General features: G+C 35.0%; 2 protein-coding genes and 4 pseudogenes across 2 annotated transcripts; 3 read left to right on the plus strand and 3 right to left on the minus strand.

Annotated features, from left to right (window-relative positions):
- Positions 1-641: 641 nt before the first annotated feature.
- Positions 642-1,683, plus strand: LOC120210758 (annotated as a pseudogene).
- A 2,624-nt stretch (positions 1,684-4,307) lies between these two features.
- LOC120210759 lies at positions 4,308-6,133 on the minus strand (annotated as a pseudogene).
- A 1,767-nt stretch (positions 6,134-7,900) lies between these two features.
- Positions 7,901-10,138, plus strand: LOC120210692 (annotated as a pseudogene).
- A 3,120-nt stretch (positions 10,139-13,258) lies between these two features.
- LOC120210760 lies at positions 13,259-14,482 on the plus strand (annotated as a pseudogene).
- Positions 14,483-14,782: 300 nt separating this feature from the next.
- On the minus strand, positions 14,783-15,647 carry LOC120210695. The gene is made up of 3 exons (XM_039209395.1): positions 15,507-15,647; positions 15,207-15,418; positions 14,783-15,123 (listed from the first exon to the last, which is right to left on the minus strand). Exons 2-3 carry the CDS (start codon positions 15,372-15,374, stop codon positions 14,869-14,871), a joined length of 423 nt encoding a protein of 140 aa, XP_039065326.1. The 5' UTR covers positions 15,375-15,418; positions 15,507-15,647; the 3' UTR covers positions 14,783-14,868.
- A 5-nt stretch (positions 15,648-15,652) lies between these two features.
- On the minus strand, positions 15,653-17,780 carry LOC120210694. Its single transcript, XM_039209394.1, has 3 exons — positions 17,359-17,780; positions 16,095-17,264; positions 15,653-15,916 (listed from the first exon to the last, which is right to left on the minus strand). Exons 2-3 carry the CDS (start codon positions 16,453-16,455, stop codon positions 15,780-15,782), a joined length of 498 nt encoding a protein of 165 aa, XP_039065325.1. The 5' UTR covers positions 16,456-17,264; positions 17,359-17,780; the 3' UTR covers positions 15,653-15,779.
- Positions 17,781-22,455: the final 4,675 nt, after the last annotated feature.

Raw genomic sequence — 22,455 nt, forward strand, 5'->3', positions numbered from 1 at the left:
AAAGTTCTCATCACTCTTCTGAATATGCTGGGTTCATTGTGTCCTGAAAGCGGAGCTAATCTTTTGAACTTCCCCTAGGGAAGATGCTATACCAGAGCTAGATATTGGTAACATGGATGCTCAGAGTCCTTCTCATTTTGGTGTTAACAATCATTCCTACGGCCTTCTCTACTTCCCACCTCAATTCCTGGTTTCACTACATCTTCAAGTGAAGCTGATGTGCCCTTAATTCCATGTCATTTTCATCGTGTCCTATCATCAAACTATCGACATTCAACATTCTAATGATTAAAAATCAATAAAATGATAATGTAATTGATCAAGATATTTTTGGATAAATTACGCATTGAATATTTAAATTATCAGTTTTAATCCGTTTTAATACTTAAATTTTCAATTTTTTCAAAACAATATCTAAAGTTTATTTTTTTTCATTTTAGTATATATTCAAAATTTAACATTAAGTTTTAAAATAAAATTAAAAGTTTAGATATTTAAATGGACTAAAATTAATATTTTAAGTACTAAAAACATTAAATTTTTAGTGACGTGATACTAAAATGAATCAAAAATTAAACTTTAGATATTGTTTTGGAAAAAAAAATTAAAATACTAGCATGCTTCTGCCGCTCTTCCCTTAAAGCTAGAAACTGGAATTCATTTCTTGCTGTAAAACCCTAGAAGGATGCACTCCTTGAATCGGATTGCCAAATCCTTCACAAACCCATCAATCAATCCAATCCAATCCAAATATGTTAAATCTCAGTTGAATCCCACCATCCTTCTCAAATCCCTTTCCACAAAACCCCCTCAAAACCACAAAGACGACTCTTGGAACGACGCCTGGGAAACTGCTTGGCTCCCCGATGACGTTTCTCCCAAGAACAGAGCTCCCTGGGAAGCTGAAGTTAACTTCACTTCCAGTGCAGACTCGACTAAATTGGCGCTTTCACCGGACGTCGATGCAGAAACCAAGGCCTTCGTTGAAGACATGAATGAGAATTGGAACGAGAGACGAAAGTCACCCCAAGCAGAGGCAGAAGAGGAAGCAGAAAAGGAGGGAAAGGGGATGGCGGTGGGTTTGTATAGTTTGGAGAACATAAGAAAGATTATAGGTAAAGAACAGAGAATCCATGCTGGGTTGTGGATGAAGGAGATTGCCAGTTGGAAGAAGCTAAATTGGGGGATTCAGCTGATGATATCGATAGATGCTTGATAGCTGCTCTGAGTATGTCCCTCTCTCTCTTTTATGCTCCTTGTTCCTTGCTATGTTCGGATTATGAGATATCTTGGTAGGGCTTTGGGTTTTTGTTATGTTTCATAATTTTGAAACTTGAATGACTATAGTTGTTTCTCTTCACGCTTAACGCATTACTGTATATTGTTTAGGATTTTTGACTCGGCCAATGCTGATTTGGAGAACTCAAAATCCCAAGCTCTTCTGAGTTGAAAAACAAGCCTGATGGTTGGGAAACAACGTCAAAAGCTCCTGATGGAAACGTCTGGGAGATGTCACAGAGGAAGAAGATATTCTCCTCCAAGAATTTGATCGTCGAATTGCATACTGTAATTCCAGGTGCGTGTTGTTATGTCGTCCGTTGTTATTAGTTATGAGCTCCTGTCGCCAGTGCATTGGTCTATTGAACTGAAGCTGCTTTTGGTTTACTGAAATTGTACAGATAGCTAGTTTTATCAAGACTCACATATTTAGCCGGAGAGACCTATCGATGGGTGGAAATACATGATAGAGGAGATAGGACCTAATGCAAGGAAAGCAAGGGCAGTGTTTCTAGGTTACCCAGTTATCAGACTCATCAACACAACCATTCAAGGAGGAGAAGTTAGAAATTGAAAGCGGCATGTCTCGCTTGAAGAGAAGGTAGTTTGATTAACAGATTTTTGTGTTCAACTTTGGATTACATATTTAGAGAATAACTGAGAGTTTGAAAGTTGAGCTCCACTGGGGAAGATGAGTATGTCAACTCACTTGCAATTGTAATGAATTCATGGAGAACATCACTAGCTTCCATCCTTTCACACTAGATTACTTGTTGAGCCTAAATACTAGCAGGGTGATGAAAAAAAAATTTAGTTGTTCAAATGTATTAGATTCCATGTTCATATCTCTCTCATTTAATATGTTTGATCTTCTTTTATCTTGTTTTATTTATTTCTTAAACTGAGACTTTTAGCAGTCGTCTATGGAAATTCCTTGCATAGCAAGATGAATTCATTCATTTAAGAATGCTAAGAGAGATTAAGAATTCCAGGGAAGAATGACCAATGATGAAGATATAAATTCCAATTGCCCAAGGTAACATGCTGTCAATTAAATATGTTGAGCTTCCCTTGATGCCACAAATTGATCCAATGAAAAAAATAATCTGTCAACTAATCTAAGCAGCAAAATTTAATAGTGGTTCCTCATAATGCAATTTCTTGTATACTTCCTTTCCTATATGCTTATTATCTTTCTCACTGTACATGTTATTCTGACCTGATATCCTTGATTTAAGCTCCTCCATGTAATTTGGAAATGTTCATGTTTCATAGCTAATGCATACGTATGATACTATGCGTTCACATACTTTAACCCCATTTTCAGCCCACCAGCTTTCTGCTCTTTCTTCTGTGAAATGTTTCTTACTGCAAAAAAGAGCATATAATCCTTCTAGACTCGATAAATTTTCTCTCAAGTTACTTAAGTTGTGTTTCTATAAATGCTCAGACCTGTAAATTCAGAGCATTTACCTTTTGCAAGTTTGCTACACAAACTCCGATTGTGATACTGCAAAAATATTTAACACCTTACCTCCAAAAAAGACCTTGATTTCAAATCCCCCACTCATGACTTAACCATTACACCACAAGTATCAACAGAAAAATGCATTTGACTGTGCAATGAATAGATATTAAGCTTATTGAAGTAAAGAACTCGTAGAAATCAGCAAACGTCACAAGCTTATCGAAGTGTGCAGTTCATCAATTTAGTTGTGTTGATTTAAAAGAGGGATCAAGAATGTGTACTAAGCGAACACTTGAGCTCATTACCGCCGTCAGGCAACGGTGAAGTACACTCCGGGTTCGTCTTGTATTACTATCTCCGACTTTCAGTTTGTCCTTTGGTCCCATGAGAATTGGAGATGTTCTCTAGATTGCAACTTGCTTCACTCTGTGGAAGCCCGATGTTGGTTGCATGGCAACTATCTGAGCGCAGGTTCACGGTGTTTCTGCCAGTAGAACTGGAATTTGGAAGGAATTCTTGCCTGCTGGAAGATTATCAACCATCTCCTTTAACTGCAAGACCAGTTGACCATAAACTATATCATTTTAGAATGTAGACTCTATGTTGTATATGTCCTGTAAAATGCCATAAGATTTTACATAAATCACTGATACTGTTCAACCAATTGAAACCATATTCATCTATTTTCGAACTTTTAACTGTAACACATGAACAAAGGTATCCAACCTGAGCGGTAAGAGATCTAATCACTTCATTCGCTGATTTGCATTTTTTCGCTTCATGTTCTGCTATTGCAGTCACCTCCTTTAATTCTTTGAAGTCTTTTCAAGTTTAGCTTCAAGGTGTTGGGATTGCAAGTAAAAACACCAACCTGCAAGAATTGTCCAGCATACTTTAGTTTGAGATTGTAGAGAACTTCAATGAGAAAGTTAGCCCAAAGTACGACTCCCTAAACGAGTTATAATTATAGGTCTTAGAATAGCAATGAAAAATATGGATCTTTATATGGATGATGAGAAGAATCAGTTTCCAAGGTGTTAATGTTTTATTATGGGAATTTAGATTGCTTTTGCAAATAGAAAGCAATGGAGAAAGAGTAAACTTCTTACTTGAGGAAAGCAGAAGCACTCAAACTTCAAGGCTTTAAGTATTTCATATATTGATCAACCAAGTCAAACTCTTCAAAACATCCTAATACTAAAATGTCATACTCCAAGGTTATTGGTTATGAAATTTGTCTTACAATTAGCAAACAAATTCCTAATTAATGCAGTTATTCCATCAGCATCATTGTCCTTTCTGAAGAAGTAAATACCAAAGCAATTCCAAGCAAAACAAATAAGTTCTCTGTTTCTTTTTAAAAAGTAGGCAAAGAACAATGCATGCTCACCTCTTTGTAGTATCAAAGCTTCACATTGAATTGAATAAGTAATAGTGCTAATCGTCAAAAAAGAAGAAGAAGCTTTCATTAGGCTACCTGTGCCCTTAAATTTATGATCTCAGGGTTAACACTCTCATTCATTTGCTTTGAATCAACAGTCTCCAGAAGATCGATTTGGGCTCAACATTCCTGAAGCAGGAGATGTTCCCCAGAAGTCCTTTTGGAACTAGAAATAGAAGCCGGTAAAATATTCTTAGAATCTCTAACCGGACAAATTGGCATCTTAGGAGAATAAAATCCTCTGAGATGAAAGTTTCCATTCTGAACTGGGAAGAGGAGGCGAGTTTGTGATTCTAGTTTCAGTTCATGCTTGAAATTCCTACTTTCAGCCTGATAACATGAGTCGACAGAAAGTCTGGAGACTTCGGTCAGTAACCTGGGAGCTGAAATAGGTTCTGCACCTTTTCTTAATTTAGCGAAACATTCATCACACACTCTGTATGTATGGTTTGGTTTTAGTCGGAGCCATAGAAGCATTAAGAGATTTTCTACTAGTGCATAGTTTGCAGAAGATTAGTCCACAATTATAGCAATTGGTATGTTTTCTTCTGAAACCAAATGGATTTCGACAACCAGAGCACAGAGAATGATCAACACCGGTATGAAGACTTATAACTGCAGTAAAGTTGGAACCACAAGCTACACTCTTGACTTGTCTTTCAGAAAATCTACTAGAGTTGGTGTATTTCTGTCATTGATATCTCCGTGTCCTAATTGCCCATTTATGCCTTTTCCCCAAGTATAAACCTTTGTTTTGGAAGTCAACAGCAACATGATATGATCCGCAGGCAATCTCTTCCACAAATTTATATGCTATTTTACCTTCAACCCGAGTTGGAAGCTTGCCGTTAGCTGTAGCGCTCCCCAATTGACCGTAAGCGGAACTCCCCACTGTATACACTCGTCCTGAGGTTGTAAGAGCGACTGTGAGTTTATATCCACATGCAACCTTACATATTTTGTCACAAGCATCTACGCATTCAGGAAAGAGTCTTGGTTTGTTATCACCATGTCTCATTACATATTTGGACAAAGCTACTATAATCCCCATGGCCCAGAGCACCAAAAGATCCTTCTCCAAATGTGAACAACTGGCCACTATCTGTCACCAGAGCTTTGTGCCAAGGTCCACAGGATATAATGAGACATGCATGCCTTCCATGTAGCTAACCCTTTTGGGGATCCAGTGACTGACTTCAGTTCCATGCCCAAGGAGACCCGAGTTGTGTGTTCCGTCACCCCATGTAGAAGATCCCAGAGACTGTAACAGCACAAGTGTGATACTCCCCACATGCTACTGATTCAAAACTCATGCCATTGAGAATATCTGAGTTTAGGTTTGGGAACATCAGTTTCTAAAACATGCCCAAGCCTGCCCCCTGATTCCTCTCCCCAACTAAAAATGTTACCTTGCTTTGTGACCAAAGCGGCATGCCTACCTCCACAGCTATATTATTCACGTCAAGAAAACACTTTCAATATCAATTCTTTTGGTAGAAGTGCATCCATCTTTGTGTTAAATGAATTTCCAACTTTATCAGTACCACCACCCAATACTCTATTTACCAATACCTTGTCCCCATATGAAAACATCACCCAAGGCATCAGGCCCTTAACGGGAAGAACTTTGGCTTGATGAACTCACAACACTTGATAACTGGTTCTAATTGCATCAGCCCCAGAACTCCGACTATTTGAGGTCTCTACAGACCCAGGTGATACTAAGCCTAAGTCAATTGAATTCAGTAGACCGACACTTGACTGAAGCAATATGTGTAATTATGTCAGCAAATGCCTTTCCCAAACTAATTACAACAAAAAGTAGACACATAATTATACCAAGCATCATTAAATAGAAAAAATACTAATGGCGAATTGGGATTTTTTTTGGTGCAGGGTTGAGAACCATCTACTGATGCGTTTCCATTTACTACTTCGGTTCCCATTTTGTATAGGAACCACGAGAAATCAATGCCTTAAGACCCGACAACCAAACTTCAGCTTCATCCTTATCTTTACATTTCTGTTCGTAATGAAGGACGGTATCAATTCAAAGTATCCACACACCCTAGAGCAGCTTAAGTACATTTACATAACTCGTATAATACAAGAACATCCTTGAACATGCACTCACCAAATTCAAGGACCTGTCATTGCATATCAGTATTTAAGAAAAAATGTGGATCTTTCCTCTTGTCAAATCAATTGTTTATCGGATAGATTACGTGTTTAGTACCTAAATTATCAGTTTTGATCTGTTTTAGCACCTAATTTTTTTTCAAAACCATACCTAAAGTTTAATTTTTATTTCATTTTAGTACCCATGCTAAAAAAATAACGTTAATTTTTGAAAAAAATTAAAAGTTTAGGTACTAAAACGGACCAAAACTAATACTGTAAGTGCTAAACGCGTTAAATTTTTAACGATAGGTACTAAAATGGAACAAAAACTAAACATTAAATATGATTTTAAAAAAATTGAAAGTACAAAAACTAAACATTAAATATGATTTTAAAAAAATTGAAAGTACAAAAACTAATAATTTAGGTATTAAATACTTAGTTTTGTTTCGGAAAGTAAGAGAACCAATGTGAAATCCGCAGCCGAATTAATAAAGGTTTAGTAATTATAAAATTTTGGAAGAAAAATAATAGTAAATTTATTATTATTATACATTAATTATAAACTACACTCTAATCACTCAACTATTAATAGTATAATTTTTAATCATTCAATTAACTGGGACATAACGTTTTAATTACATAAGGATCGTATGACTTTAATTAGTGTAATAATAAAATTAGACCATAATGTTCACACATCTTACCAATTTGGTATTGATTCTTAAAAATATCCTCAACTTATATATATATATATATATATATATATATTATTTTGATTTTGATTTTAATATAAAAACAGAAAACAAAAAAACATGACATGGAAAATTATATTAAAATTTCCCTTATAGTTAAAGAAAAACTCTACAAATAGATTATATGATAGAAACCCTAAGATCATACTTGGAATATCCCAAAACTTGTGTTGATAGAAAATTTTCTATATCTCTATATGATTTAGGAGTGAGCAGGGATGTACCTAGGCAGGGTATTAGGTGCGGTTGTTCTTTTAAAAATATAAAATTACTATATATTTTAGATTTTTAATGTATTTTTATTAAAAATCTGTTTTATTCCCTCTTAAATTTTATTCTTCGATAAAATTTTATAAGTTGAAGTTCACCCCTAACATAAAATCTTCCGTCTCTCCTTGGGGTGGACATAAGTGGGGTTGGATCGACTTTAAATCCAACCAGACTCAACCCTATAAAAATAAACTATCCACCCAAAAATCAAACCAACTCGAGTGTAGGGTGATTTCACCTGATCCAAAGTCCAACCTGTTTTTTTGCACCTAACCTGACTCGACTCGATATATATATTTAAATATATATATTAATTTTATTTGATAAAATATGAAATCAATGGAAAAATAATTAAAAATAAATATTTTCTAAAAACATATCATATCATCATACTAACGGAGTTAATACTAAGTGATCAAAATAAGATAGACAAGAAATATTAGTAACTAAAATATAAATTTTTCAAATCCAATAGTCAAAATAAGATAGATTGAAAACAAAAATGAGCATCCATGTACTTTACCCCTTTATGTTAGATATTTCTGAAAGGACCCACCGAAATTTGCTCCTTGTTATTGAAGCCCATAGTTTCCGTCTTCCTCCTCGCTCCTTTCTTTCCTTTTCGAATCTTCTGCGACATTTCCAACCCTAGGCAACACCTGCTTTCATTATTTTAATAAATAAAGTTTTGACTTTTATTTATGTTCATTTAAATCTTTCAATTTCGACTGAAAGACTCAAACTTTAATAAATAAAAGAATCAGCTCATGTGATTTTGTTTGGGATTAGTTTAGTCAAATGGGAATGGGTTTTGCTGTATCCGATGAATTGTTGGGAACTGTGGTTCCTATTGTTGTTTATTGGATTTATTCAGGGATTTATATGTGTTTAGGGTCATTTGAGAATTATAGATTGCATTCCAAAAGAGACGAGGAAGAGAAGAATTTGGTTTCCAAACGAACAGTCTTTAAAGGCGTTCTCTTGCAGCAGTTTCTTCAGGCTGCTGTCGCCATCCTTTTGTTCACGGTAAACCCTCCCTTCAACGACTCCTTTATGCATATTTATAATTATAGCTTAAATTTAGGAGAACCGAATTGTTTCTGTGTTGCGTTTCATTCAAAATTCTTGTTTTTTCTTCCCTCCCCCTTTTTGGGGCAGATAAAGGTGAATCGAACTACCTTTCCTGGAGAAGTTTTTGTTAGATTATTCTTAGGGTCTTTTCAATTTTTTTCCTTTTACTTTCTGCCTAGAAAATACTTTGCAAATTCATAGCTTTGCTTACTTTGTAAAGATATATCAAAAGTTTGGAGTTAATTGTTTGCATCATCCCGTTGCATGCCATATATTTGTTCACCATATTAAAGTTGGATGGATAATTTCAGGTATAATCAGCCATGAGTCAATTTGATTTCTTTTGATCCATGAAAGATTTCTATTTCAAAGAACTACTTAGTTATAGAGCATATTGGTGTTCATGTACTTATAGTGATTGTCAGGCTCATAGCTTATCTAGTAGCTTTGTTTCGTTGAATCTATGTTGCTCTAAGCCTCTAACCCTTCATTTCCCCCCTAAGTACTCGGTCCAACACATACTTGAACATACGTATGCGGGTACTATTCTCCAAATATGAAAGAACTTGGGAGAAATGAGTGTATCCGGGTCGGATACTATTCCTGTGACATGTGAATTGTCTTTGTAATTATTAGATTCATCTGTAATCGTGCTGCAATTTATATGCTTTTCTGCATATACCCTGGACAATGTCTTTTGAATTTATGCTTTATTAGATAGGAGCTAGGCGGAGTAAATATAGACATTTGCTTGTTTGGGGTTGCGTTTTTAAATTGTGATCTTTAGTTTAATGGAAGTAATCTGTTTTCATTAGTTATCACAACCAACCACATCAAACTTCCTCTATTTAGGACTGATTTCGCGGGTTTCTTCATTATCTTGTTGCCTGATGAAACACTTGTAAGCTAGGTGTTGTTCCCTGTTTCTTGTGTTACAGAACTGTTATAATTTCATATGTAGCTGAGTCCTTTTCAGTTTTTATCTTCTTTTTATCTTTGATTTTTGTTAATTGAAACCCGAAATCCCGTATGGTTTGCTAGCATGCATAATGAGTGTGAAATTATATCCATATTGTACATATTTATCGAACATTGTTTTGTGCAGGTCACAGGGGGTCATGCCGGGCTTCACCTCAGCAGTTATCTTCCTTTATTATTCTAGCTAGACAGCTTGTTACAGCAATGCTGGTATGGATACTTGGCAATACTTTTTGCATCGATACTTCCACGAGAACAAGTTCCTCTATCAGCACCTGCACTCTTGGCATCACCGTCTTATTGTTCCCTATGCATTTGGAGCTTTGTACAACCATCCGTTAGAGGGGCTTCTCCTTGACACAGTAGGCGGGCCTTATCATTTATGCTGTCTGGCATGTCTCCTCGGACCTCCATCTTTTTCTTCTCTTTCGCCACCATCAAAACAGTGGACGACCATTGCGGGCTAATGCTTCCCGGAAACCCCCTCCATATATTCTTTAGAAACAATTCTGCATATCATGATGTCCACCATCAGCTTTATGGTAGCAAATACAACTTCTCGCAGCCATTCTTCGTCATGTGGATCGAATTATGGGGACTTATATGCCTTATTCACTTCAAAGAGAGCAAAGGGGGTTTGAAGCTCAGCCACCTAATGAGTTGAAAGAAGATTAGATTGAGAATCCATTTGTCTGTTACAGAACAAACATGTACCACCTGTATTTTCCTTTTTCAATTCATCCATCATTCATCAAATTCTTGTGCTTACACCTATTTGTTTATCTTTTTGTGGTAATCCAAGTAGTTGTATAATCGAAGCTTGCGCATCTCTGTAATCTTCTACGGTGGTACACACGGAAAATGTCGATAAAAGCACAGGAGATCCAATTATTGAAACTCCAGGTCACACCACTTCTAATAAGCTGGAAACATAATTAATTATGGTCTTGATCAATGATCTGATCTGATCTGATCTTATATTTAGCATATTGCTGAGTAAAATAGTTCTGCAATGGAAGAGAACCTCCAGCTCCTCAAGATTGGTATACTTTAAATATTGGTGGTTCTCCTCACAGCCTTGACTTGCGGCTCCTCTGGTGGTGTTATTCGGAATAACTTCGGTGAGTGGATCGTTGGTTTCATCAGATTAGAGGCTCCTCTACCTCTCTTCATGTTGAGCTCTAGGGCATTCATGAAGGCCTCAAGATCTCTTGGGATCAAGGACTTCATCGCCTATAGTGTCAAATAGATTGTGCATAAGCTTTTAACCTGATCAAGTCCCCCTCTGCACAGTCCAGCCCGATCGCTCTGGTACGTGCCATTTCAAGACTAACTGCTCAAGCCTGGTCAGTTGAGTTACGACTCATTCGTCGTGAAGCCAACTATGTTGCTGATTCCTTGGCGAAGCTCCCTTGTAATCTCAATGGTTCTCCTAGCCTTTACATGGTCCCTCCTATTTCGATCACTGCATCTTTATATAGGGACCTTCATGGCCCTCCCTAGGGGTGAGCAACGAAACTGAGAAAACCGAAAAACCGACACGAACCGAGTAAAACGGTTCGGTTCGGTTCGGTTTGGCTTTAAACGGTTCGATTTTCGGTTCGGTTTAAAGGCTTTATTTTTTTGATTCGGTTCCGAACCGAACCGAACCGAAAAACCCGAACCGTTAAAAAACCCGAACCGAACCGAAAAAATCGGTTTCGGTTTTTTCAGTTTTTTAACTATTCGATTTCGGTTTCGGTTTAAATATTGAAAAACCGTTTATTTCGGTTCGGTTCAGTTTTTGATAAAAAACCGAACCGAACCGAACCGAATACACCCCTAGCCCTCCCTACTCTCCCTAAAATTCCTTGATGTAATGGCCTTAGGCCTCTCTTCTATTAAAAAAAACCAAAAAAAAGAGACTAAATAAAAATAGATTTTTAATGAATTAAAATGATAAATCAAAATATTTAAATTATAGCATGAATTATTTTTAAAAAGGTGATTAATTTATTTTTAATATTTTATATACAATTGTTTTAAAAACGGGTATCAAATTAATTCTTTTTAAGAAAAGGACTAAATAAAAATAAGTTTTTTAATGTATTAAAAATGATAATATTTAAAATTTTAAATTCTAATATGAATTATTTAAAAAATATTATATTAATTTATTTTTAATAATTTTATATACAATTGTTTTAAAAAATGAGTATCAAATCGATTCTTTTAAGAGAAAATAACTTCAGTGACCGAAAATGTCTTATAATATACGATTTTAACCAACTTTTTTTGGATTTGCGAAAATGACCAACAAATTCGCAACGCGAACTTCAATTTCGCAACACATGTTCCAAAATCGCAACGCGAATAGGTAAATCGCAACGCGGTTTTTCAAATTCGCAACGGTAATTACCGAAATAGGTAAACAGTACTATCGCAATGTGATTTTCAAATTTGCAACGCTAATTACCGATATAGGTAAACAATACTATCACAATGTAAACAGTACTATCGCAATGCGATTTTCAAATTCGCAATGCTAATTACCAATATAGGTAAACAGTACTATCGCAGTGTAAACAATACTATCGCAATGTAAACAGTACTATCGCAATGCGATTTTCAAATTCGCAACGCTAATTACCGATATAGGTAAACAGTACTATCGCAATGTAAACAGTACTATCGCAATGTAAACAGTACTATCGCAATGCGATTTTCAAATTCGCAACGCTAATTATCGATATAGGTAAACAGTACTATCGTAATGTAAACAGTACTATCGCAATGCGATTTTCAAATTCGCAACGCTAATTACCGATATAGGTAAACAGTACTATCGCAATGTAAACAATACTATCGCAATGTAAACAGTATTATCGCAACGCGATTTTTTCTACCGTGTTTACCTATATCGGTAATTGAGTTGAGAATTTACCTATTCGCGTTGTGATTTACCTATTCGCGTTGCGATTTTGGAACATGTGTTGCGAAATTGAAGTTCGCGTTGCGAATTTGTTGGTCATTTTCGTAAATATAAAAAAATTAATTAAAATCATGTATTATAAGACATTTTCGGTCGCTGAAGTTATTTTCTCTTCTTTTAATGGGTAGTTGCTTCCATATAGTCATTAGTAAAAGCAAATAATATATATATACTCCTACATATATATTATTTTTTTAATGATATGTCTTGTACACGTGATATTAGTAATTATAATATAAATTTATTTATTTACTTTTTTGAGTAAACTATCATAATAATCATTTACCTTTCATATTTGTACAATTTTGTTAATCAAATTCAAAAAAGTTAAGTTTTGGTCACTCGCATTATTGTTTTATTAAGTTTTGGTCATTGGGACATCGAATGTCATTAGTTTGATGTCGTAACACATTAGTAAAAATGTTTATTTTTTATTTTAATCTCGGACCTTTTATATAAAATACTAATTTTGAACTTTTTTATAAGCCCAAAACAGTTTTAAGGACAAATTTTCAATTTATCCCTCTTTTTAATTATGTTTCTCTCACCTCTACTGAAACCTAAGTTTTTGTCCTCGCATCCAAAGTTTTCTATGGATGTCCATGGTGTTGTGTAGAGTGCTCATACCACCTTTTTTGTTGTGCGTGGCATAACAAATTCAATATGGTCTGAGGTTTTCAAGTGGTGGAGTATTGATTGATCGGATATCTTCACAGTTAGAGACTTGCTGGAAGTTTGCATTAGGTATCCGACATTCAAAGATGTAGGGAGAACGGTCACCACTAAAAGGAACGCTGGCTCAAATTCAATGTTGATGGGGGCTTTTAAAGAGGGGAAGTAGGTGTAGATGAGTGTTAAGGTACCGTAAGGGTGGGTTTGTGCCATCTGCTATGTTTTCCGGCTCAATGGCTGCAACGTGCTCAGGTCATGCAGAGCTTATCGATTTAAAACTAGCACTGATGTGATTTCATGAGATGTTATCAGTGGATGATAGTGTTTTTGCTCTGTTTTCATGGCTCTTTCCTCGGCTATGCATCTGTTTTCAATTGATTTGGTTTTTAGGAGTTGGAATTTGTAATAACTCCGAAAGTAGCCTACAAAGATATATGTCCCCAGTTAGGGCAAGTGGTCCATGTTAGTTTGTGCATTAAATTAATCATCACATGTTCATTAACTGCCAGTTTAACTGTTATCTATTCACAGATGCAAAATTTGTATATATTATAAATCTGACCAAGTCAGTGGAATAGAAGCTCTGGGGAATGGAATAGAAGCTGAATTTTGGAAAGCCACCGGGACTGACCGACCCATCTATTCATCGGAAGGCACTACCACCTCCAAGTGCATTGGCTTGAAGAAATCTCTTGTTTTCTACAAAGGTAGAGCTGCCAAAGGGGTGAAAACTGATTGGATGATGCATGAGTTTAGGTTACCTTCTCTCACCGGCTCTGCAACATCAAAGAGATACCTCGACAAATGCATTATTCCACCCAATGTAAGCAATCTAACTACAAACGAGTGAACCGCTTTCTTTTTCTGCCTCTTTTTTAACTGTTGTTATGAAAACTCTTGCAGGATTCATGGGCGATATGCAAGATCTTCAAGAAAACCAACTCCACGGATCGTGGGTTTCTCCTATACCTGAAACATCGTCGATGTCCGATATGGTTAGTAGAGGCTCGAACAGTAACACTGATGTACTACTACAGACATGTTCTGCAGCGTTTTCTCCTTTAGTCTTTGTCCCTTACAAGCCCATCGACCCGATGGCTGAAGAGAAGCTTCCTCAAGTACTTCCCATGTCCAACGGACACCTAACCAGCCTTGTTTTTGCACCTCTCGATCAAAACTTGCCGCCTGCGAAACCGGCGGTCGACGTTACTTCCATGTTGCTAAACATGTCGTCTTCCATGCTCGGACACTGCAATGGCGGCTTCTCTTCAGGGGCCTTGCCACATGAGATGCAAGGGAACATGGTGATGAATAACGATGATCAGTAGGATGATATTCGATCCATTGGATTTCCCTTGCCTTTGCCTTTGCCAATGCTCATGCCAAGCATGCCTTGAGACTCTTCATGCTATAGTGAGATGTCTACAAGTTTTTCCCCGACTCAGTGTCACACTTGATGTACTTGAACAACTTTTGGGCTTAAACAGGTTGATTTTTTTTGTTATTTTGTCTAATTGGTTTTGAAGCCCAAACCCTAACCCATAAACTCCATCATTCATGACAAGCTTAAGAAAATGTAAAAAAAAACATATATATATATATATATAAACATTGGATTTATTTTTATCCAAAAAAAGATTATTAATATATATTATCTTGTAATCATTTTATATTATTGAAAAAAAATAGATAACATATGTTCGTACTCTTGGCGAAAAAAATGGTAAACACCAACTAAATAAAGATTTTCCTTTTAGGTATCAAAATTCCAATATTTTTTGTGTTGCTGTATAAATGAGGTATATAACATATTCACAAGTGATTAACATATTCACCACCAAAGTTAACATGGGAACAGTGTAAATGAGGGTTCTATCTCTATCTTCCTACTTCTGAAGTTCCTCTGTAATTTCTCATGGCACCACACTAACTGATCCGTGCTTATTTTCACCATGTTTAATACTCTTGAAACCAATTTCAGCTCAACTTGAGCTAGGAACAATGCTTTATCTAATAGATTTCCCCCTCGTGGTTGCTTCTGCAACTTCTTTACTATACAGTTATTACTTCTCTGAATTTCCTTAAACCTTCTCTCCTTCTGCGTATGAGGAAGATGAGCATGTTATCTCGAATATTGGAGTCGGGAAAAGCATGAAATTCACAGAGGTTTAGGATGCAAACCTTGTGAAGATCTGCTCTAACATCCGTCAAAAGTTCCAAGTCAATAGGGTCCTGCGGAGCAACCTTTGCTTGCTGGGGAGTCTTCGGAATCACACTCGAATCGCCTTTGTCGGCGCGGATGAAGTCCCATAAAACGTGCATCGATTCCTCTATGATGTCGCCTAACATTTCATCCGACACGGCATCTTCTGATTTGATTTTCGAGCAATCATCTGCAGGGGCAGGCATTGCGATGCTTTTCAAGGATTGAAAACATGTTGCGGGCTGCAAAAGATAGATGATCAGTTCATATTTGATTACCTTTAATGGCTGGAACCTGGAGAAGATATCGAAGTGCACATCTGTTCTTGGTGTAATTCTCGATTCTGGGCCTGTTTTGAAAGGGTTCATCCTCCAGAAATCTTTGCACAAGCACCCGAAAACGTTGAAATCCCCGGCAACTTGGTTATAATGAACCGAGGTGGTAAGATTCCGCCAACGTTTTTAGTTTTCCATATTGCCAGTGAAGTATTTCCCAGGAAAGACATACTTGTCCAACATAGACCGTCTCAAAATCTATGTGCAAATCTCTAATCACTTCATTGGCTCAGCTCCAGCCTTCCGTTGTTTCAATAGCCATACATTTTGTGACAGAAGTGACTTAACTCCCGGCGCTGAAGCTTTTCCAGATGTTCCGCTTACTCGAACGGGGTCTTTTAGTTGCAGTAAACCTTGTGAAAAAATAGAGCACAGTAACTGCTCAAACTCGAATCTTAGAAAAAAATCTGGCATGGCTGGAGCCCGGGCTTTATCAAGATTAGAGCAGTGAAAAGGGAATAAATGCACATTTATTGGAATAACAGTGATGGGAATAAGAAAGAATTGAAATGAGGTTGATTGGTGACTTACTGATTGCATGCATGGTCTGGGAATTCAAAATGTCCAGTTTCCTCATCTTATCACGGTAACTCTTGTAAACCTTCTGAATCTCGGCAATATGATCCTTGTGATCATATTTTTCTTCAATCTTTAATGGCCCCAGTTGTTCCACCATCTTTGGAGGAGAGTCGGACTCTTCTAGAATAGTTGGAAGTCCACCGGTTCTTGCCATTTTCATTTCCATTCTCAGCCGCTCCATAAACTCGGCGTCCTCATCGTCGTCGTCTGACTCGAACTCCGAATCACCTTCGACGTCGTCGGCGTTTAAGTCTTCTTCACCTTCGACGTCGTCGGCGTTTAAGTCTTCTCCGGGCTGTGCTCCTCCTCCCATTACACACAGTTCTATGAATTCATCGTCGGAATCATTTATGAGACCACTTATATCCGCTGCTGCTGCATCATCTGAGATGTTCCTATTGCCGATATTTCATAAGTGATTGACTCAGCCTCGACCTTGTTTGTGGCTAGACATCGACCATTCTTTGTTAGGCTCCTCTCTTTCGTGCTGCCATTTTTCTATGTACATGTCGATCACCGGACTCTCGAAAAAGCTGTCGAATCTCTCTTCTATGTCACTTCCGTGTTCGTCTAAACTCTCCTCGATGATGTAATTCTCAACTGATTCCTCTGCTTTTTCTTCAAAAGTCTTCTTTTTCAATCCTCACACGCTTTGGTTCCTCCGACAACGTTTCAACAACATAATCCTTTGCTGTCTCTTTAACATCTTCTGTTTCCTCCTCAACTCTAGCCTTTGCATCGATTGACTGTTCTTGTTTGATATGTTTAACAAAACCCCAGTCAAAGGAAAACCTCAGAGCAGATTCCTCTGGTTCTTCCTCTTCCTCCAAAACGTTTTCAAGCATGAAACTTCGTTTGATTTCTCTTCGACAAGCTCCTCTGTTTCCAGAGAATTCTCCATAACTTTTGCAACAGTAAAACTATCACCAGGATCGGTATAACTCATGAGCAGTAAAGCTCTCAGCTTTGGGTTCTTCAATGAATCCAGTAAAGCCATTCCTATACAAAAACTCATACTTGCTTGAGCTCGCCACCATGGAAGAAGAATTCTCTGCTTCTCTGTTCCCTTGATCACAGCTCTGTCTTTCTTTCAACTCATCAAAGCATTCATTAACTGAAGACCTGAAGAAAAAAAACCCAAACCAACAAAAAAAAAACATTAATCCAATACCTTAGCCCCAAGAAAACACAAATCAGCAATAAAAAAGGTCCAAACCTAAACAAGTCCAAGTTTTGATCCGAAAACAAAAGCAATGAACTTGGAGAGAAAACACCAGAGAGAAGCAACAACTGGAAACATATTTGTGTACAAAAACCCATGAACAAAATCGGAAAGAAAATCAAGATGGGTCTTCTTCAACATGATAAATGATGAATCTAATATCACACATGGATTCAATCTTTCTCAATCCGAATAATTTCTCTCCCCGTCAAAGAGTAATGTTCATCGGAGAAAGTGGAGTGTCCGCTTTGTTCTTGATAGTGAAACCTTCGATGAGGAAGACGAGATTATGGGAGGAGAGGGAACAGAATTGCTTTGATTTCGAGGATTTTTTAATCATAAAGATTCAACAGTTATGGAGTTTTGGGTTTCAGGTTCTTGAAGAGTTGACCGACACGTTTTGGAGTTAGGTTCAATTCTTCGATGATGTTAATGTGGGGAAGAATGGGTCATCCTGCCCAATTTATTAATTCATTTATTAATATTATTATCTCTGTTAAATGGGGAAAAATGTTGACGAGATTTATATGTTATTATTTGATTTATTTAGATTTTAAATTTAATGTTTAAGATTTTAAATTTAATATTTGATTATACTAATATTTAAATGTTGTGGAAATTTTTTAATGTCAGAATAAAACAATAATTAATGATTAAGTAATCTGTTTGGTTTGTCTTGTAATAACGTTGAAATCGTACACCGTAGTACGTGGCTTCTTCTTCTTGTTTCTTCTTTAGGTTTTCAATACGTTACTCCAACCTATAATTATAATGTGGAATTTGGAGCAGTTTAGTATTATTTTTAAAAAGTGACGTTGATTAGGGGGTGATTAATAAGTTGATAAGCTTGTGAGTAGTTTAAACTCGACTCGATCAAAATTTATTAAATGTTTAATTCGAATTGGTTCGACTTGAATTCGAACTCGAATCGAGACCTTAACGAGCGAGCCGAGCAAAGTATAACTTGACTCGATAAGTTCGCGAGTTGCTCGTTAATTTAAAAAAACATTTTTAGTAATTACTTCAAAATTATTTCATTCAAAAAATAATCTAAATAATATTATTAATTTATTAATAAATAATAAAATAAGTTAACTACTCTATTATTTTTAATAATAAAAATATTAATTAATAATATTATTTTAATACAAAAAAAACCCAACCCTATTATCCCGTATAGTATTAGTAAATTTTATTTTTAGTTAAAAAAGGTAAATTTTTTAGTGAGCTTAACGAGCAACGAGTCGAGTTGAGCAATAAATTTTTTAAATGAGCACGAGTCGAGCAATATTTTAACGAGCTTAACGAGTAACGAGTTGAGCAGCAAAATTTTTTAACAAGCACGAGTCGAGCGCTGCCCAACTCACTATCGACTCGCTCAATAAGCACCCTAGTGTTGATAACAAGAAATTCCAAAAGAAAATTTTAAAAGTTATTTGAATTTATTTATAGAAAATGAGTTTTAAAATATAAAATGTTTGATTATAGATATTATTTTTATAAATTAAAAATATAAAGTTGAATTATATTTACCATGAATTTTATTTATTTTTTAGGATGTTAGTATTAGATTATTAAAATAAAATATAAATACATAATTAGGTGAAACCCATGCATTAATAAGGATAAAATTATAATTTGCTTCCAAACGTAAATTTGAAAATGAAAAAGTTAAGAATCCTAGTTAGTTTTTGTGGCTAGTTTGAAATCATTGTTTCCACCGTATTTTATCCGTTTGACATTAATTTTAGGGTAAAAACGAATTTTTTAACTAAAAATACTTTTAGAAAACTTACCAAATGGACCCTTAGAAAAAAAATAAAAAACAAAGCAAAAGCTAATAATTTAGAACAAATTTGATTTATCCTTTTAAATTTAAATTCTTAAAACGAAGGACCATCTTCGAGGAGCGTGAATACGAATCGAACGATCTCAATAGTAAAAAGATTATTATTATTGCTTTAGACTAGAGTCATCTTTAAACAAATATTGTATAGTACTTACCCTAAATCCAAGTCTTTTTTAATAAAAAAAAGAGAGAAAATTTAATTTTGTTCTCTTGAAATGATTGAATTATTTTATTATTATTTTTTATAATTTGGTATTTTTATTATTCAATATAAAAATAATCTAAAATAAAAATAGAAGGTGGTTGTTCATTGGTGTTGGATGTCATTGTGGTCATCGTCGACCGTCGTAGATGGTGGTCGTTCGATCCTAAATTCAAGGATCGATACGCCTCGACCCCTGAGTCTGAATCTGGTGGTTGTTTTATAGTAAAATATCCCAAAACCTGTGAATCTCGACTGAAACATTTTGGTTTCTCCACTTTCGATCTCTAATTCGCGGACTTCGAAGCAAATTCTAACAAAATAGAGGTCGGATTCGGATTCAAAATGTCGAGACGAAGCGATCCATAAAATTTAATTCGTGAATATACTTTTTTGGCCCTAATGCATTTCCATCTCTTTCAAATAAAAAACACGACAAGATACCCATTGATTTCGCTCGGAATGTCATTCGAAACAAAACACAAGTCACCATCCTCTTCGAATCCCGACTTGTTTTGTTGAAGTTAAAATGGACGGTTCTGGCCGGTGTAATTCAACCAAACAAAACAAGATATTATGGACCGACATAATGGTATGTATGAGAATTGTGCTTAATTTTCAATTGCCACATAATGATGATGATGCATCTGGTAATGAAATACAAACGTCAACGCGAGAATGAAATTGTTGTCGACCCCGCACCATGAATTTGGAAGCCATTTGATTTCATCCCCTAAATTGACCTCTTTGTTTTTTCGATATCAAGGTTTTGTCTTGGTTAATCCGGACCGATCTGTGTTACACGCTTAATTTTGGTGGATGAGTCTCCCGGTATAGATTTTCGGTATACACGAAAACTCGAATTCAAGAATTTACTTAAACGATATCAAACTGTTTACCACTTGAACCAACTCATATAGTTGATTTGACCTATTTATTGTTTTCCCTATTTCCACCTTCTTCATTTGCACAATTTTTTTAAAAAATAATTAAAAATTCTCAATTTACACATTCTTTTTCTTTTAAATTCATTACTCATTGGGAGGAAAAATTCCTTCATACTAACCTAAATTGAAATTAGAAAAGAATAATATTCTGACCACTTACATTATTAAACCGTAACATTTTGGTCACTAAAATATCATTGTAAAAGGAATTATTATTTTATCTGATTTATAATTTTTAATAAAATATTAATTTATTTCATGAATTTAATCAAAGTCTCCCGATGTCAATAACTCTCGTCATATTAAATAAATTTTAATATAAATATTGATGTTTTTCGTATTATATAATTACATGATATTTAAATTTACTAATCCTCCATCGGTGTATCTAAACTTTATCACCCATATCTTTAATATTTAAGGTAATTTATACATTTAGTATCCAAATTATCAGTTTGATTTAATTTATTATCGAAATTTTTAATTTTTTGAAAAAATACCTAACATTTATTTTTTGTTTCATTTTAATATCTCGTTGTTAAGGACTTAACGACACTGTATTTTTATGGGTAAATTACATCATTCATCACCCAACTATCTTCTTACTTTTATTTTGGTACTAAAGTTTAAAAAATTTCAATTTAACTACTAAACTAATTCATTTTATTAATAATTTTTGTGACATGATATTTTTCATTATTATTATTTTATTAATATATAATTAAAAAAATAAAATTTAAAAGTTAGAGTAATTAAATTATGAATAATTTGAAATTTCAGTAATTAAATTAAAAAATTAAATTTTAGTGACCAAAATAGGAGTGAAAAGATATCTGAGTGATGAATGATGTAATTTACTCATAAAAAGGTATCACGTGCAAATCACTCATTGAGTTTTTAACGAAAAAAACTATATATTGGGTGGGTTAGAACCAAAGTGAAGAGAAGATAAAGGAGAGGAGAAGGAAAAAATAAAAGAAAGAAATTTAGATTCGAAGATATTTTTTTAATATTTTATTCATATATTATTATAGATGATTTTTGGTTTGTAGTTGTTGTTTAAATTAGCTAGTTATTTTTTTTTCTAGTCTAGTTTTGTTTTAAATTTTTAGATTGTATACTATAGATATAATTTAAATTTTACACATGTAATTTCGTTAGATTTGGAGCAATAAATAACAAGGAAAGAAAAAAATCATATTCCAATCGAAGGTATTTTTTAATATTTTATTCACATTATTACAGATGATTTTTTGGTTTATTGTTGTTTGCCCACGTCCACACATGTTTGTCGTAAACCTTCAAATGCTCTAACTTTCTCTCAAATTTTGGACGCAATGGTTCATATCCTGTTTCATCATATGATGTTGGCATCAAGAAAAATCAAAATGTATAAATATATACGCATATATAATTGGGATTGAAAGAATGAAACTTACTCATGCTTAAAACTTCACGACAAATGTGGTTGTTTTTCCACATTTCTCGACTATTCTTACCAATATGGCGTACACAATATGTGGGATATATGTGTGGAGGTGTCCAACAACTTCTTGGTTGTTCAATTACAATTAAAATGCATTTTCCTCTATCGGATATCAGGCAAACACCATTTTCTCAATCAACATATTCACGTAAATTACTCAAAAAAAAGTTTCAAGACTCCGATGATTCTTTATCAACAATTGTGAATGCAATTGGGAAGATATTTCGGTCACCATCTTCTACAACTCCTATCAATAATATATGTTTGTATCTTCCGTATAACCACGTCCCATCAACTTGGACTATACATTTGCAAAATGGAAATCCTTCGATGCATGACTTGAATGCCCAAAATAATTGCTGGGATATTTTCTTCCCTTCCACAACTTGACCTTTTCGATTGTATGCATCCAAGGTCTGATATTTTACTATAGTCCCTAGGATGAAATATTGCATTGCTTGTAATAAAGCCGGTAGCTCATTGTAGGACTCATCGTAATCACCAAATACTAACTTCTTTGCCTTCTCCTTTGCATGTCAACTCTTGGAGTATTTTATTTGATATTCAAATTGGTTCTTAATAGATGCTTGTATCACTGAAACGAGAA

This window comes from Hibiscus syriacus, unplaced genomic scaffold (assembly GCF_006381635.1).
Source record: "Hibiscus syriacus cultivar Baekdansim isolate YM2019G1 unplaced genomic scaffold, ASM638163v2 tig00109926_pilon, whole genome shotgun sequence".
Classification (NCBI taxonomy): domain Eukaryota; kingdom Viridiplantae; phylum Streptophyta; class Magnoliopsida; order Malvales; family Malvaceae; genus Hibiscus; species Hibiscus syriacus.

Coding starts and splice junctions, on each gene's coding strand:
- LOC120210694 (XM_039209394.1), bottom strand. CDS start 16,455: ATGGGAGGAGGAGCACAGCCCGGAGAAGACTTAAACGCCGACGACGTC. Junction 15,917..16,094: donor CCAGACCATGCATGCAATCA/GTAAGTCACCAA, acceptor TTTTTTCACAAG/GTTTACTGCAACTAAAAGAC.
- LOC120210695 (XM_039209395.1), bottom strand. CDS start 15,374: ATGTTAGGCGACATCATAGAGGAATCGATGCACGTTTTATGGGACTTC. Junction 15,124..15,206: donor TTAGAGCAGATCTTCACAAG/GTTTGCATCCTA, acceptor CCTCATACGCAG/AAGGAGAGAAGGTTTAAGGA.